This window comes from Schistocerca serialis, chromosome 1 (assembly GCF_023864345.2).
Source record: "Schistocerca serialis cubense isolate TAMUIC-IGC-003099 chromosome 1, iqSchSeri2.2, whole genome shotgun sequence".
Lineage (NCBI taxonomy): Eukaryota > Metazoa > Arthropoda > Insecta > Orthoptera > Acrididae > Schistocerca > Schistocerca serialis.
The window spans coordinates 275,848,988-275,868,079 of record NC_064638.1 but is presented as its reverse complement, the minus strand read 5'-3'; the positions used below and the strand labels follow the sequence as shown (position 1 = coordinate 275,868,079).

The following is a 19,092-nucleotide window of genomic DNA, read 5'->3' as shown; positions in this document are numbered from 1 at the left end:
TCTACAAGATTGGGGTACCACCTCACTGGAGTTGTCATGTGCATGAATAGCTGAACGAAACACTGCCGAGCCATAGGATTGGTCATCAAACAGCTGGTGACTTAGTACTTCTCAGCTGGCCTCTACCATCACCGGATTTGACTCTTTTCTGCGCAGTTTCATTAAGGATAAGATTTATGCACTAACTCTACCATAAGGAATTCGAGTATCGATGTGATATTGTTCGTGTTGCTAGTGGAGAACATACTGAACATCTGTAATTGAAACGGGAGAGATTCTTAAATGTGTCTCCCAAGTTTCATAAATATACACTTTTTTTGGGAACACACTGTACTATACATTTAAAATGCTGGGTTCTACTTTCGTGTGCTGCTTCAGTTGTAGCACAAAACATTAACTTCTCTGGTCATTTTTGTACCGGACATAAAAATATTCATAAATTACTGTTTTTTTTCACATGGATTTAAAATTAAGTTAGAAGAATATCAGAATGCAACACTTACTGCAAAGACTGACAGCTACATTTTTGTGCACTCTTATTGGCTAGAGATTATATATACATATTCGCAGTAACAAGCAACACTGAGAAAAGGTGTCAGATTTACGTAGCAACAAGTTGTTGCAGGTACATACAGTCACTCTTGATTCAGATCTTATGTTGCCATCAACTTTTACAAAGAGAATTCACTTTGGAAATTACCTTTACTCTTTTGCTGCTGTACCAAAACGTCCATTAAACTGCTCTTGTTGCCTTTATATAAATTGAAACAAACAGCTCTGAACCCACAGTAAATGCTTTAAGAAAGCCTAAAAATAAATTTACCAGAAGGCTAATGCAAGAATATGCTGTGATTAAGCATCACCATGTGGTTTCAAATGCATTCTGCACTAATTTAAAAAAAATAAAATTAAAAAAAATCTGCGCCTGAAGGTGAACTCAACATTTAATTTGCAAACAATTCTTCCTCCTAATGACAAGTTTTATCCAATAGAAGACAAACACCAATGCAGCCAAATCCACACATTATTACCATTGGTTCTTTTTATGGCATTTTTTAACCTGGATATATACCTGCGATAATCTTTGTGGAACATGCCTACCTCAGGACACCATACATTTGGTGCTAGTGCATTAAATGGAATTTAAATTTCTAACTTGTTTGCTTAGTATACAGTGAACATTATTGATAACAGCTACAGGCAAAAATGGTATCAAACGCTCTTTATGACATTATTAAAATTCCCACTTGTCATTTAGTTATACACTGCAGCAACCATTGCACTATAGCTAATGTATTCTAGAGTTGGTTATAATTATTTCACACTTTCATTCTTTTAAAATAAACATGTTCTTGCTGCCCTATCATATGGAAATGTTGCAAGTTTGTTTTAATTCGCATCTGTCAGTTCAGTTTCAATAAATTACAAACATTCGGATGTAGAAGTTACTCATTACAGTTTGAATAAAATAACTTTGGGACTGACAGATTGCAGTGGTTGAGGATGGGATGAGGTGGGGGCCATTGTTAAACTAGCCACACCTGACCAGTCTTTGGGTGAAACTAAAAGAACAGGCAACACAGTGGGCATAGCTCACTTGAGAAATAACTTACTAGCTGTTCAAAAAGATTTCGGGCTTGCAGCCGGTCATTGTAAACTTCATTGCATGATATTTCGTGCTGGACAACTGCCAGCCATCTTCAGGTGAACCGAATGAGGACTGACGAAGACGTTCTCCGCTTCGTCTTATATAGTGCGCTGATGATACTACCGCACATAAGTTGCAGTCATAGAGACAGAAGGACCACACTGCCCAGCGACAGCGCCCTCGCTGGTGGAACTTCGAGACTCAGCTGCTGTCAATATTGTCGCTGGCTGCAGCTATCTAAGTCTTCTGGTGTCTTTGTCTCAAGCAAATTTCAGAGATGACGGGATTCCACGCATTATTCAATTGGTAACCACTGTCACCGTTCATTACATTTTCAGTGATGCGTATTTCAACGGATTCTTTGATAATGGAGTCCCAAAAAGTTGTTGCCATGGCCAAAATTGAAGTTTTGTCGTACTCTGTTGAATGTCCATCGGAAATACAATTTTCCACAACTGCAGACTTATTGCGTTGTAGTAGGCGAGTGCAATGTTGATGTTCCGTACAACACTATTCCACTGTACGCGTGTCTGTCCTACATAGCCAATACCACATTGGCATGGTATTTTGTAAATTCCTGCCTTCCGCAGTAACAAATAATCCTTCACCGATCCCAGCAAATCCAAAATCTTAGAAGGTGGACGAAAAACCACTTTCACATGAAAATTATTAAGAATCCTTGCTATTTTGAAGGAGATATTTCCAACTAAGGGAAGAATAGCTAGGGACTTGGCTGACACGTTCTGTCTGCTTCCCAGTTCCTGGCTCTAGTTGAGAAGGCCCTGTTAATTTGCTGGGTCGCGTATCCATTGTCTCTGAACACTGTCCTTAAATGTGCAAGTTCCTTTGGTAAATTCTCTGCATCTGACACCGTATGTGCCCTTTGCACAAGGGTTTTAAGTACACTTATGGTTTTGGATGGGTGACTGAACCTTGAAGAATGCAAGTACAAATCAGTGTGAGTGGGCTTATGACAAACAGGATGTCCCACTGAGCTATCATGCTTCCGTTTAACCAAAACATCCAGGAATGAGAGGCAACCATCTTTCTCTAGTTCCATGGTAAATCGAATATTCTCCTGAAGTACATAAAGAAGGTCTGCCTTCACGACCTGTAGTGAGTAATATTGATACAACCACATACGATTTAGCCAAACATCTAGCTTCTTTGCTGAGACCATTTGTTGGCAAATGTTCACATCATATATGGAACTTCGCTGATTTTATCAACAGACTGGGGGCTCTCCACGTAAGTAGTTCGGATCTCTTAGTGAGTTTTGATGTAGTTTCCCTTTTCACAGAAGTACCTCTTGCGGATTTCTTGACACTAATTGGTCAACAGTTCGAATCAGACATCACTGCTTTGTTTTGGCATGCTCTTTCCTGAACTTATTTTATGTTTAACCAGGAATATTTTGAACAGTCTGACAGTGTCGCCACGAGCAGCCCTCTGTCTCCTCTGGTGGCTAACCTTTTTATGGAGGATTTTGAGGAGAGAGCACTTGAATCAGCGGTCTGTAAACCAACTGTTTTTTGGAGATGTGTCGAAGATACTTTCCTAATGTGGCCCCATGGAGAAGAAAAGGTAATGGAGTTTTTTCATCATCTTAACTCAATCCATGAGAATATTCTATTTACTATGGAACTAGGGAAAGATAGTTGCCTTCCTTTTCTGGATGTTTCAGTTAAAAGGAAGAGTGATGGCTCAGTGGGACATTTTGTTTTTCGTAAGCCCACTCACACTGATCTGTACTTGCATTCTTCAAGGTTCCATCACCCATCCCAAACCATGAGTGTACTTAAAAGCCTTATGCAAAGGGCACATACTGTGTCTGATACAGAGAATTTGCTTAAGGAACTTCCCCATTTAAGGACAGTGTACAGAGACAATGGATACTCGACCCAGCAAATTAACAGGGCCTTCTCAACTAGAGCCAGGAACCGGGAAGTGGATAAAGAGGAGAACACGCCAGCCAAGTCCCTAGCTTTTCTTCCCTTCCTTGGAAATATCTCCTTCAAAATAGTGAGGATTCTTAATAATTTTCATGTGAAAGTGGTTTTTCGTCCACCTTCTAAGATTTAGGATTTGCTGGGATCGGTGAAGGATGATTTGTTACTGCGGAAGGCGGGAATTTACAAAATACCGTGCCAATGTGGTATGGCCTATATAGGACAGACAACATGTACAGTGGAAGAGCGTTTTACGGAACATCAACATTGCACTCCCCTACTACAACCCAGTTAGTTTGCAGTTGCGGAACATTTTATTTCCGACAGACATTCAACGGAGTACGACAAAACTTCAATTTTGGCCACAGCAACAACTTTTTGGGACTCCATTATCAAAGAATCCGTTGAAATATGCATCACGGGAAATCTAATGAACCGTGACAGTTGTTACCAATTGGATAACGCGTGGAATCCCGTCATCTCTGAAATTTGCTGAGACGAAGACACCAGAAGACTTAGATAGCTGCAACCAGCAACAATACCGACAGCAGCTGAGTCTTCCAGTTCCACCAGCAAGTGCGCTGTCACTGGGCGGTGTGGTCCTTCTGTCTCCGCGACTGCAACGCATGTGCGGCAGTACCATCAGCGCACTACATACGACGGAGCGGAGAACGTCTTCCTCAATCCTTGTTCGGCTCACCTGAAGATGGCTGGCAGTTGTCCAGCCAAAATATCACGCAATGAAGTTTACGACGACTTGCTGCAAGCCTGAAATCTTTTTGAACAGCTGATTCGCCAGGAAAATTTCAAATTTTACAGCTTACTAGCTGATGGCTAATCCATACTACTTGACTCACTGGAGCTGCAGTCAATGTTATTTTAATCCAAATATAAGGCAGTCCTACAGTGACTGGAGGAACATTTACATCCCAACCATGGACAGACACATCCTCATTAGTAAAATGATAACTTTAAGATAATGACAAGGCGTTACTTACTTCAGTCTGACGGTATCATGCACAAAATTAGAGCTTTGTAACTGCACAGTCAATTCTTCTGATATGTTATCAATACTGTTCAAATTGACAGTAACATTGTTACTGCTGGGGTTGAAGGCAACCAAGATTCCCGGGTTGCCACTTTTAATTCTGAAACAGCAAAAACATAGAAACAAATCAAGCATACTGTTAACAGTTGAATTACTGCATAATCATATGTTAAAAATAAATCTACCAACCAGTATCAAATTACAGTAACTTCATTTGAACACTCAAAATCATAGCATATAGTTTTTAAACATTCTTTTGCTATGGGCAGAAATGCTGTGAAGCTGTTAACTGTCCCCTTCCGCTGCTCATACCTCTCCTCCAGCTCAAACTTTGCAATATTTTAGTTGTGTTTGGTTTCCATTAGCACACTAAGTCATATTAAACAATGGAAAGTACAGGACAGAAAAACAACAATATCATAAAAGGATAGATTGCTACACACCATATAGAGGAGACATTGAGTCTTAGACCTGCACAATGGAAAGACTGCTGTACATTTTAGCTTCCTGCGAAAAGGCCTCCTCCTGAAGTACAAAACTCATTCACACTAGCACAAATCACATACACAACCACTGCAGGTTGTATACACAGACAAGGAAAAAAATTCCTGCCCTCAGATTTCCTAGTTAAAAATACACTCTTCCCCTGCTGAAACACACTTTTTCTGTGTTAAGCAACAGTATACTTTCCCTCAGAACTGTAAAACTTTGAATTGTTAAGATTTCACACACTGGCATAGAACGTGTTGTCCATAGTGATTGTGTGGAGCCAGCTTGGTCACCGAGTATGAGTCTGAGGGACCTATTTGCACTGGTATTCACAAACAGTGGTGACTGTTTTTAGTTTGGTGGCTAAAAGGCTGTTTGGCTCTGAGCACTGTGGGACTCAACTGCTGAGGTCATTAGTCCCCTAGAACTTAGAACTAGTTAAACCTAACTAACCTAAGGACATCACAAACATCCATGCCCGAGGCAGGATTCGAACCTGCGACCGTAGCGGTCTTGCAGTTCCAGACTGCAGCGCCTTTAACTGCACGGCCACTTCGGCCAGCAAAGGCTGTTTGAAGCATACGTGTGAACTACAGCTGGGTTACAGTATTTAGATATTTTGAGATTTAATCAGAGTTTCTTTTACTCTACCATTATGTAAAGATTAGTTGGGTGGATGATCACTGAATTGTTTATAATTCTAGTATGAGTAAAAGGCTGACCCTGTTGTTTCTCTTGAACTAAGGTGTTTGTGAACTAGCTGTTGACATACTGAGCGCATGTTGAATATGAGTACCTGGCTTAAACTGTTAGTACTGCTGTTAATCCAGAACTGTTTCATAAAGTCAAGCTCTTATTTGCACTAGTCAAATAGTTACTTTTTTCTTGGAGTGTCGAAGTTATTCAAGTTGTTAATTTGGTATGAGAGGGAGTAACTATCTATTGGCTTAATTCACTGATGGGCCTGTGCTATCAGGTTCATGTTGCAAGTATCTTAAGTTATACGAAGCAGAAGGGTCAAAATATGGGCTATTACAAAGAGAAAGCCACCAAGTGCACTGAAGGACCTACCATTTGTAAAATTAATACCATACCAATATTATGGTTCATAAACCCACTTTCCCACAAGTTAAGGACTGTTGTTTATCCCTTGGTTGTCAATAGATTCACAAGAATTGTATCTCTTGTTTAGTTACTGTCGAACGATTTCTCGATCCAGCCATGTATTAAATTGTGAGATGTAATTACTGTTTTAAGGAGAAAAAGTCATTCCTGTGGATTCTGTGAGTTCTTTGTACATATTGTTTATTGTCATTATTCTACTGCAATATATCCTACATTCCCATAATCCCCCTGGTTTCAACCTTCGCTAGTCCCTGTCCTCTGCTTACCTATCCCCTTTCCTGCTCCCATTCCAGCAGAACACAGCCTTCTATTCCACCAACGCACCCTCTAGTCCTTTTCCCCTTCCTTTTCTGATCTGCTCCCCAACCTCCTGAAAGTACCTAGCAGTCCCTATGCTGTCCCACTTCATCCCTGCATGCTCTGAGAAGCAATACTACCCCTTCCCCCCCACCCCCCCGCCCACCCCCCCTGATTCAAGCTGCCTCTTTGTCCCCAAAATCTGATTGTTGCTCCCATTAAGCACAGTTATGACTCTGGCCACAATGGGCAGAGACTGTGGTCATCTGCATGCAAATTGTTCAGAAGAGGTCTCTGGACTGAAAGCTAAAAGGCACAAAGGGCTTTTTGTGCCTGTCTGCGCCTCAATGTCTTCTCTATATGATGAGTAGATATCTAAGTAATATCATTTACACAACTCAAGCAGTTATCTTTCTCAATTTAAATATAATTTTGGCCCTGCTTTAACTGGCATTTAAAATTTGAGCAGCTTTATCTTATGAAGTGAAAGCAAATATAAACTTTCAAAAATTATAGTACGTACCGTATCCTAATGCAGCAACAAATGAAAGAAACACCTATGTTAATATAGTTCAAGTTAAATAAATGCTTTTCAGATCAAAAGGGTGAAAATAAGTTAACATACCTTGTCATGACAAACACTGTGCCATTTATGACTGACGTGTCACAGGAGCCATACATTATAGATGGTGACTCACGCTGCTTCACTAAGTCTTTATACAGGTTCAAGTGACTTCTATCAGTCAGCTGAGATGATGCAATGGTATCAAAACTAATGCTACCAGTATCACCTGCAGAAGGTGCCTGTGAAGACCCTGTGTGAAGGAAAGTATTTATGTATTTAACAACAATCCAGCAATAACAATTTAAATAATTTCATTGCAAACAGAACTGTATGGCACAAAGCACAGTGCTTTTAACGTTTTTTGCAAAATGTCTTTGGCTGCTACTGACTTGAGCTACTTCTGCAATATTTAAAGAGGAGACAAATATTTTACAATTACTGCAATGTGTGTTTCATGTGGTGTATAATGCCTGTCTAAAATTTCATTGGTCATATTATCAAAGTAAAGATACTACAGTTCAGATTTAGATTCTTTGTTCACTACTGACCACACACAGTGGAATAGACTCAGCACAGTATTTGCCCAGCCCACTTCAACAAATGCTTTGTGAAGCCAAGTCACTCTGTCTTGGTGTACTCAGCCAAAAGTGCAGTTTATCAGCAAAAGTAATCAATTTTTGAAAATATAATTGGATGGATAAAAAATCTACTCATCAAGCAATGGCAGGAGAAAACACCTAAGAGTTAAGGAAATGGGCAAGCTTTATGAGCAGAAAGGTTGAAGCAGAAGGAACTTTTAGAAAATAAGGAGACTTATGGAAAACTTGCCCAGAACCCCATGTCAGGAGAGACTTACCAAATGAGATGATAAAATAAGACTGACTAGTGGGGACTGAGTTTCGTAACTTTTGGGTTAAAGAAGATAGCATAGAAATTTAACCAGCAAATAAGAATTTCACAATAATTGTTGTGTGTATTATTTGGTATACAAAGGAAGGATTTAATTATGAAACACCGCAAAGATAAAATTAAAAATATACATTATTTGTAATTTTACCGGTTTGTGACGAGTTGTTCCAGGGCATTGATACGTTACTTGCTCCTTCAATTGCTAATTCATCTCCATACAGGGTAATTGGTGTTCCCGGCAATAGCATAACAAGCATGGTAAGGCCATCCACAGCTTCTCTCGAAACACGTGTAGCAATACGTTCGCTGTGTCCACCCGATAACTGCCAAAGAAATTTTCATTTTCATACATTTTAAACAATGTTATCAGCAGTATGTAAAATCCAGTTCTGAGGGCAACAAACAAACACCTGCTAACATCTATTATATTCATAGCCTGAAGAAATATTTGAAAAATTATTAGGCTTTACTCAAAAGTAAATACCCTTTGTCTTTGGCCTAAAAAGGCTACAAGAACAATATATTACAGCTTTTGAAGAAAGCAGTATTTTGCAAATTTGAAAGATTCTACAGTAGTTTGTAGACTACAGAGCAGTATGTTACAAGGAATAAAATCCAACAATTTCCTCCAAAAGAATACTATCCATAATTCACAATTGCATACATGGTTATTGGATGCACAGGAAATATAATAAATAACCCTTTTAGTCACAATTATTTTTTCTTTTTAAGTTATCTAATCTATTTAGGTCCCTGTGGCACTCATGATGAGGTGTAACTTTATTTGTATATTGATTCTCTTGCACTTTAACTAGTTGAGGTTGTCAGAACTGCATTCTTGTTACAAGAATGTTAAGTATTAAGTAAATTTTAAACTCTTGAATAAAAGGAAACAGAAAGAAGACTAACATGAGCAAGCAAGAGAGACTTACCAGCACAGCTGAGAGGAATATTCCTTCACATTATATCGGCATGTAATGTTCAGTACTCCACTTCAAAAAAACTAATTGCTTTGCTCGAAGTGCACAACTACATATCAATCAATCAATTCAAATATATTGTATGTTAAGAATTTAGGTGTTTCTTCTTATTCTGAGTATTTATTTCTTAACATACATGTAATTATACTATTTTATTGTGTGTTTTAGAGTAATTTGTACCCAACATCCTAAACACAGAATGATATTTAAGCCACCCTGAGTAGCTTAGAGACTGCAAAATTCTGTATGTGTGTGCCTAAGGTACAAATTTGCCACATGCATAGCATTTCATCAGTGTAAATTATCGATTCCATAATTTGATCATCAGCTTGTGTATCTACAGTATATGTTCCTGAGCTGAGAATAAATACTCAAAGCAGCAATATATTTACTATAGTAATTTTTGAGAGTTATTCTAAATGTGTGAGCGTGTAATATTATGACAATGTTAACTATCAATATCAACATATGGTTTTACTCTGACACTGAATAAAAAGTTAGTCAGATTTAACTTTTGCTATACTGTATCTTTGACTTGTGAATGTGTGTGCCTTAAGCAAAGAGCATGCTGTTTTTGCAGTTCAGCTCCTAACATTAAATGCTAATATAACACCAACCAATGTTCCATAAAAGTAATCAGAAAGTTTCCCTTGCTTGTAGTCCAGTTAAAATTACAATATGATTGGCAGATTGGAGTGGTGGGGAGCAATGTTGCTGGCATGGAGGGCAGCCATGCTTCATAAGGCACTGCGTGTACGTACAGAACAGGTAACAACGAGCACATGGGTGATGGGTGGCCCGTACCACTTGATTTACTGAAACATCAATCACAAAGTAATTTTAATCTAAGTGGGGAGAGAAGGGGAGGGGATAGTATCTCAAGACTGCACACGAAACTGTCAGCCAGGACTGAGGAGACATAGTGCTGCAGTTAGTGATGGGACAACCAACTGGTTTTAATAACTGATTGGCCAGACAATTGTTTTTTCATTCAGTCTGTTTTTCCAGTTAAATGTAATAATCAAATTAACCTAGTCTCTTCAATCATGACAGTTTTTCAAGCTCACTTTGGGTTTAATAGATTTCACTTGCATACTTCATCAGCCTTTATGTTACACATAAACCGTAATTAGGGTTGCCGAACTTTTTTAGAGATGAACAACATATATTATTTCAAGGAAAGGTACAAAAAAGTATATTTCTAAATAAAGTAAATACTGTCGAAGTATTTATTTATTTAAATAAGAATTTTTGTACTTCTGGCAATAAGACGGATAATCAGTTGTTTCTAAAAGGTTAATAACTGATGCTACATATAAGTTTATATTTAAATAAATGATCAAACAATTTTTGATCAAGTGTTTGAGCATAACAAAAACATGACTTCCTATAAATTACACAATGGGTTTTTGCCTGAATTTTCATAGCCACATGAAGAGTGGGAAATGGACTAACAGGCGAGTCAAATTGACCTGCGTGATGTCTAGTTTCTTTTTCCTTTTTTGTGTGTGTGTGGGGGGGATTTGCTTGAAGTAATCAGGGTAATTAAGAAAAACTTAACGAGTAATTTGAGGAAAAACTGAAATCTTTCTACCAACAGCTGGTGATAGCTATGTAAATGAAGTGTCAAAGAGTCTCCTTTCAAGGCCTACACATTTTGTGCATAAAAAGTTACACTCTTGTGACATTAGATTTCTAAAATTGATTCCTTCGAATCAAGTGTTAAGCTCAAGAACAAAACTTGTTTTGAAAGATGGTAAATGTTTTTTGGAATCATTTGTATAAAAGTAAGAATGATGCTCAAAACCATCTAAGGAAAATAAGGTGCCAACTGAGATCATGCATTCTTTCATACTGAACTATAAATTCTCAAATGGCACCTCATTTGCTGTACAAGATTTCTTGCTTCATTTAAATGTGTGTTGAATGTTATTTCTTACTTTTAAACAAATTATTTTGTAACACATTTGAACTGTTGAAAAAACTTATTTATTTAAATTTATTGAAGCTCCATCTTTCTCTTCCCACTGGTTTGCATCCATCACCAATGGTTCTCTTTTGGTAAACACTCAGTGATGTGAACATAAAGATTATCAGATAAACTTTCTTAATTTTTTGGTGATTTAAATCACTTGCTTTTTAAGCATGTACTGTCACTTGTCACAATTTTTTTCTCCCAAGAAATATTTTTCATCATTCATTAATTTTATTTGCTCTGTAATTAATGTATTTTCATACTGTGAATCACCCTTGCAGATACTGTACACCACATTGAATTTCTCTTTAGGATAAATCGTTATTCAGTCACATTCTCTTTTCTATTCTTACACTTGTTAGCATTTTGATCCAGACACAAAGTTCTTTGTTAAGTAAATGCTAATTATAAACATGGACAATAACTGAACTGAAAGACACTTATTGGAACTAAATAAGAAAGCAAATATCCAAATGACAATAGCAGTGGCAACAGGCGATAACAGCGGGCAGTCAGCAATAATGAATTAACAATGCCTAAACAACGAAATACTTCTGCACAGAACTGAATGCAACAGGGGCCAGTCAACTACAATTGTCCTCCCAGCTGTCCTGAGGGATGAAAATGTGGCTACATACTGCTTACAGTGATGGCTAGAGATAGGCTTAATTGTGAAATTTGAGTATCAGTGTGTGAAGGAGAATAGTACTTCTTCATGACTGGTAAATACTATATGTGATAGTTTTCAAAGGCTCTGAAACATAAACAGATTCATGCGCACGGGTATGAATTGTGCGAATGTAGCTGGTAATGCAATTTTCTGCACCATATTTACCTTCCACACACACACACACACACACACACACACACACACACACACACACACAAAAAGGCTGAGTAAGTGTTCAAGGGCTAAATTAAATGATTTTTAATTAAGGGGCATCATCACAGCTTTTCAGTAAAATTAATCACAAAAAGTTGGCACTGTTCCTTTCTTTTTCACATATTCCTAAGGAAACTTTTTGATCAACTTCATACTCCCATTGATACATCAGCTGAATTAGATACATTTTAATTGCACCTGGAACAACATAATCCACAGCAATATATTAATCAGCTTTAACTGATGACAAGAACAACTATTATATTCAGTACATAATCAAATGAATATGCTTATACTAACTTTATCATACCCCCACAGATGCCTGTGTGTGTGTGTGTGTGTGTGTTTTTCTAACTAACCTCTAGGGTACATGAACCCCAGCTGTATACCAACAGCTAATGGAATTGCTACAGTACAGCACTAAAGAATGGTATCGGCTTAAAGGGCAAACAGTACATGGTTCAACTGACAGAAGACCTACAGACTGGTTTCACTCAAGAAGAAAGTGTCTACCATTTTCACTTGAAAGAAATGAATGAACTATAAGTAAAACTACAACCGACAATCTGTTTTCACTCTGTTGCTTCCATCACTAGCTGCTGTCTCTAAGTAGTATTGGTTTAGTTTGTACTTTTTGCAGTTGTCCCTTTTCTAGTGAAAACTAGAGAGTGTGAGAAACAGTTGAGAGATGGTATCACTGTGCAGCTACTCATTATAGCTACATTGCCTATAAAACTTAGAATGTTACAAATCATTTCCCAAAAAACCTTACTATTCAGCACATGTTGGCATCTCGGTGCAAATAAGTGGAGATAAAATAAATGATGGTCGGGCAGTGACATTCCAGAACACTTTCCCCCTAAGGATAACCTGTGGAATTGATCAAAAATGACCCATTAGGTCTGCCTCAAAATACAGAGAAACAATCACCGCCCCTTCACAGACAATATCTAATTGGGAGATAAAACTGCTATAACAGATTCTACCAATTCAAGAGACAAAGAGAAATTAATTTCTCAATTATGTTAAAGGATAAACACTTTCTTATGTTAAATCTCTCTTTCATATTTCATACATTTGTGATTTGTGAATACTGAATATTATTATTTGTTTCTATTTTCTGCAACAAGTTACTGAGAAATTTATGTCTTCTGTTGGTGTGAATCTGCCTTTTGTTTTCTATAATGATTGACACCTCATCCTGTATGGGGTGCAGATAGCTTTACATCACTTGATGTGAAAATTGTGCAATACACTTTTTATATACATGATGGTTTTTCCTCAAGATTTTGGCATAACATAGTTCTGTTTATGGCATACGTACACAGATGGAGCTGTTGTGTAAGACAGCACTATTAAATTTGGTATTGTTTTTTGATGTAATTCACTGCACAAATTTTTCTACATGCATGTAAACACTATACACTTAACACAAAATGGTCGCCTTGCAGCATTCTTTCGCTTGTGCCTTAGTCCCCCAGTTTTCGCAGGGTCGGCATGGTTACAATCTGATTTGGCATGGTTAATTAGAATGGGTGGCAGGATGCCCTTCCTGCGCCACCAACCCGGAACCCCCTCCCCCCCCCCCCTCCCCCAGCACGGAATCAATGTACCCCAGCTGTCTGCATCTAGTGCAAATCATGAAATAGTGCGAACGTGTTTCAAATGACAGAGTCATATACTGAGGCAGGACGTGGGGACCAGCCCAGAATTCACCTAGTGGGATGTGGAAAACCGCCTAAAAACTACATCCAGGCCCTCGTCGTTAATCCGCTGGGCAGATTCGATCCGAATCCAGGAAGCAGTGCATTAGCGCTCTCGGCTAACCTGGTGGTCAGTCGCCTTGCAGCATGTGCACGAGTATCGACTGTTGCATTTTACAGTGAAATTTTGCACTGGTACATTAAATATACAGCATTAGAACTGGCTTAAGACTGCTGAAGATTTCTGAGTTTTTGAATTCCATTATCACGTTAAGAATATTATTTATTATTAAAAAATATTTCCATTTTTTCCATGACATCCACTGTTTTACTTCTGATTTTGTGCAAAATTTCCAGGTTGTCATCGATTTTCAAAGGATGGCCTGCGTCTATTGTATTCTGCTACTGCTGATTTGTTACATTTATCCAGTCCATGTGTTCTTTATACAGAGTTCTGAAATCTTTGACTGTTTAACCTACATAACACTTGTTGGATTGGCTGCAGGTAATTTTCTAAATGCCAGATGCATCAAGATCTGAACACTATGTTTTTGAATTTTTACTTGTTATTAATTGTGTATTATTGAGAATCCATAATCCATAAGCATGTGCTAATGATTTACCTTCATGTGTTAGTCATCAGAGGAAGGGAGCTCTAGTTGGATAGCCAGCCGGTGTGGCCGAGCGGTTCTAGGCGCTTCAGTCTGGAACCGCGTGACCGCTATAGTCATAGGTTCAAATCCTGCCTCGGGCATGGATGTGTGTGATGTCCTTAGGTTGGTTAGGTTTAAGTAGTTCTAAGTTCTAGGGGACTGATGACCTCAGATGTTAAGTCCCATAGTGCTCAGAGCCATTTTTTCTAGTTGGATACATGACAACATGCCTTTACAATTTCATATTAACAGTCTCTGGAGAGGGGAAACTGACCTGGTTATTAGTACTGAATCTATTCCATATTCAGCCATATCAGGATGAGCTAAGTGAAACAAGGACATTTGGAAACAACTAGCGACAATTAAGCTACGGCAAATGGCCTCGCCACATCTTACAGAAGCCTAAAACTGAAACAAAAAAATTGTTTGAAATGATGTGCAGGCTATTTTGAGCAAGTCCACATCAGGGTATAGTCAGTAGTTGTTATGAAAGATGAAGTGTGTTATGTGGAGCACTGTGACAGAAATCTGATTTTGTGTTATTTTGCTAAAAATCATTAATTTCATGGGTATCATTTTCATAGAATTTTCCTGCCCCTACACATTGGTTATTATATTTATTTTACAGTCCCTAACAGAGGAGCAAGTTCAATAGAAAGAAATGCCTTGCAACTAGTAATTGCAGCATGGAGCTAACACAAACTTATAGCAACTTAAATGAGTGACACACTCAAAAATATGAGAAAAAATTGTTAATAAATTTGTCTATGTCTTTACCAATGATATATTTAAATTTTTGTTTTGATGAAAGGCGCAAGGTTTGATTTTTCTAACATTTTAGTCTTACTGACCAATAAATCTATGTCTATACTCTACAAACCACTAAAGTGCATGATCAAGTGTAGTGGAACACTGTCAAATTATCTTCCATTTAACCCAAAGAAATTCTAACCATATTTAAAAACTGTTAGTGGCACCAAAGTCAGTGACCAGTCCCAAGCAAGTGAGACAGGAATTGAAATTGAAGGTAGCAAAGCAAAAGCTGAAATGTTAAACTCCATTTTCAAATATATTCCTTTACAAAGGAAAACCCAGCAGAAGTGTACCAATTTAATCCTTGTACCACTGAAAAGATGAATGAAATAAGTATTGGTGTCAGTATTGTTGAGAAACAGCTGAAATCATTAAAACTGAAATCATTAAAACTGAACACAGCTCCAGGGCCAGATGGAACCCCTGTCAGCTTCTATACTGAATTTGTGGCTGAGTTAGCCCCTCTTTTAACAATAGTCTATCTTAGATCCCTTGGGAGGGGGGGGGGGGGGGGGAGTGTCCAGTTTTTGGAAAAAAGTTCAGGTTACACCTGTCTACAAGAAGGGTAGTAGAAGTGATCGACAAAACTACTGTCCAATCTTTTTGACATTTATTTGTTGTACAATCTTAGAACATTCTCTGAGCTCAAACATAATGAGATATCTTTAACTACACGATACCAGTGCCAATCAGCTCTGATTCTGAAAACATCGAACACGTGAAACCCAACTTGCACTTTTCTCACATGACATACTAAAAGCTTTCGATCAAGACAATCAGTATTTTTGATTTCCAAGAAGTATTTGACTCAGCACCACATCTATGCTTATTGTCAAAAGTTCAGTCATACGGGGTATCAAGTGATATTTGTTACTGTTTTGACAATTTTTTGGAAGGGAGAATATAGCATGTTATCTTGGATGGAGAGTCATTGTTAGATGTAGAAGCAACTTCGGGTATACCCTTGCTGTTCATGCTGTATGTTAATGACCTTGCAGACAATATCAGAAGTAACCCTTGCAGACAATATCAGTAGTAACATCAGGATTTTTGCAGATTATGCAGTTACCTATAATGAAGTAATATCTGAAACAAGCTGCATAAATACTTGGTCAGATCTTGATAAGATCTGAAAGTTGTGCGAAGACCGGTAACTTGCTTTAGATGCTCAAAAACATAAAATTGTACATTATATATGTAAGGTATCCTATGATTATTATATTAATAACTCACTGTTGGAATTGGTCAACTCATAAATACCTGGGTGTTACGCACAGTAGAGATATGAAATGGAATGAGCACCCAGGCTCAGTCATGGGTTAAGAAGGTGGTAGACTTCGATTTATTGGTAGAATACTGGAGAAGGGCAATCAGTGTACAAATCACTTGTGCGATCTATCCTAGAATGTTGCTCAAGTGTGTGGGACCAGTGCCAAATACGACTAACAGGGGATACTGAGCGTATATAGAGAAGGGCAGCACGGATGGTCACAAGTTTGTTTAACTCATGGCAGAGTGTCACAACATACTGAAGGAACTGAACTGGAAGACACTTTGAGATAGACAACCTATCCCAAGAAAGTCTATCAACAATGTTTCAAGAACCACCTTTAAATGATGACTCTAGGAATATAATAAAATCCCCTACATATCGTGCACATAGCGAGTGTAAGAATGAGATTATAATTATTACCGCGCGCGCGCGCGCGCGCGCCCACACACACACACACACACACACACACACACACACACACACACACACACACACACACACACACACACACACACGCAGACGCAGTAGTCAAACAATCATCCTTCCCGCACTTCATATGTGAATGGAACAGGAAGAAACCCTAATAACTGGTACAGTGGGACGTACCCTCTGCCATGCAGCTCACGGTGGTTTTCAGAGTGTAGAGGTAGATGTAGATGCTATTTCATGTATTACGCATTGCCATGTTATATGCTACAATTCAGAGTGGCAGAGGGCTGCATGCAAATATGTGGACTTGAAGAATGAATGTGCAGAATGTTAACTCATTTATTTGAAAAGCTGTACGAGTTTTCAATAAAACATTTGGAGGCAGTACTTTTCAGCATGACGTCATATGTGTTGCCTATATCCAACTGCGACTCACTGATCTTGCCATCATGTTGTTGTTGTGGTCTTCAGTCCTGAGACTGGTTTGATGCAGCTCTCCATGCTACTCTATCCTGTGCAAGCTTTTTCATCTCCCAGTACCTACTGCAACCTACATCCTTCTGAATCTGCTTAGTGTATTCATCTCTTGGTCTCCCTCTACGATTTTTACCCTCCACGCTGCCCTCCAATACTAAATTGGTGATCCCTTGATGCCTCAGAACATGTCCTACCAACCGATCCCTTCTTCTGGTCAAGTTGTGCCACAAACTTCTCTTCTCCCCAATCCTATTCAAAACTTCCTCATTAGTTATGTGATCTACCCATCTAATCTTCAGCATTCTTCTGTAGCACCACATTTCGAAAGCTTCTATTCTCTTCTTGTCCAAACTATTTATCGTCCATGTTTCACTTCCATACATGGCTACACTCCATACGAATACTTTCAGAAATGACTTCCTGACACTTAAATAAATACAGGATGTTAACAAATTTCTCTTCTTCAGAAACGCTTTCCTTGCAATTGCCAGCCTACATTTTATATCCTCTCTACTTCGACCATCATCAGTTATTTTGCTCCCCAAATAGCAAAACTCCTTCACTACTTTAAGTGCCTCATTTCCTAATCTAATTCCCTCAGCATCACCCGACTTAATTAGACTACATTCCATTATCCTCGTTTTGCTTTTGTTGATGTTCATCTTATATCCTCCTTTCAAGACACTGTCCATTCCATTCAACTGCTCTTCCAAGTCCTTTGCTGTCTCTGACAGAATTACAATGTCATCAGCGAACCTCAAAGTTTTTATTTCTTCTCCATGGATTTTAATACCTACTCCGAATTTTTCTTTTGTTTCCTTTACTGCTTGCTCAATATACAGATTGAACAACATCGGGGAGAGGCTACAACCCTGTCTTACTCCCTTCCCAACCACTGCTTCCCTTTCATGTCCCTCGACTCTTATAACTGCCATCTGGTTTCTGTACAAATTGTAAATAGCCTTTCGCTCCCTGTATTTTACCCCTGCCACCTTTAGAATTTGAAAGAGAGTATTCCAGTCAACATTGTCAAAAGCTTTCTCTAAGTCTACAAATGCTAGAAACGTAGGTTTGCCTTTCCTTAATCTTTCTTCTAAGATAAGTCGTAAGGTCAGTATTGCCTCACGTGTTCCAGTGTTTCTACGGAATCCAAACTGATCTTCCCCGAGGTTGGCTTCTACTAGTTTTTCCATTCGTCTGTAAAGAATTCGTGTTAGTATTTTGCAGCTGTGACTTATTAAACTGATAGTTCGGTAATTTTCACATCTGTCAACACCTGCTTTCTTTGGGATTGGAATTATTATATTCTTCTTGAAGTCTGAGGGTATTTCGCCTGTTTCATACATCTTGCTCACCAGATGGTAGAGTTTTGTCAGGACTGGCTCTCCCACGGCCGTCAGTAGTTCCAATGGAATATTGTCTACTCCGGGGGCCTTGTTTCGACTCAGGTCTTTCAGTGCTCTGTCAAACTCTTCACACAGTATCATATCTCCCATTTCATCTTCATCTACATCCTCTTCCATTTCCATAATATTGTCCTCAAGTACATTGCCCTTGTATAGACCCTCTATATACTCCTTCCACCTTTCTGCTTTCCCTTCTTTGCTTAGAACTGGGTTTCCATCTGAGCTCTTGATATTCATACAAGTCGTTCTCTTATCTCCAAAGGTCTCTTTAGTTTTCCTGTAGGCGGTATCTATCTTACCCCTAGTGAGATAGGCCTCTACATCCTTACATTTGTCCTCTAGCCATCCCTGCTTAGCCATTTTGCACTTCCTGTCGATCTCATTTTTGAGACGTTTGTATTCCTTTTTGCCTGTTTCACTTACTGCATTTTTATATTTTCTCCTTTCATCAATTAAATTCAATATTTCTT

At 38.5% G+C, this 19,092-nt stretch overlaps 1 protein-coding gene across 1 annotated transcript in view; it reads right to left on the bottom strand.

Annotated features, from left to right (window-relative positions):
* The window catches only part of LOC126468060 (probable maltase), a 39,536-nt gene that overhangs the window by 1,449 nt on the left and 18,995 nt on the right, over window positions 1–19,092 (bottom strand). The window contains exons 7-9 of the mRNA XM_050096520.1: window positions 8,179–8,353; window positions 7,182–7,371; window positions 4,596–4,745 (exon numbers count right to left, since the gene is read on the bottom strand). Of these exons, the coding sequence (XP_049952477.1) occupies window positions 4,596–4,745; window positions 7,182–7,371; window positions 8,179–8,353 (515 nt within the window). The remainder of the gene's footprint in view (window positions 1–4,595; window positions 4,746–7,181; window positions 7,372–8,178; window positions 8,354–19,092) is intronic.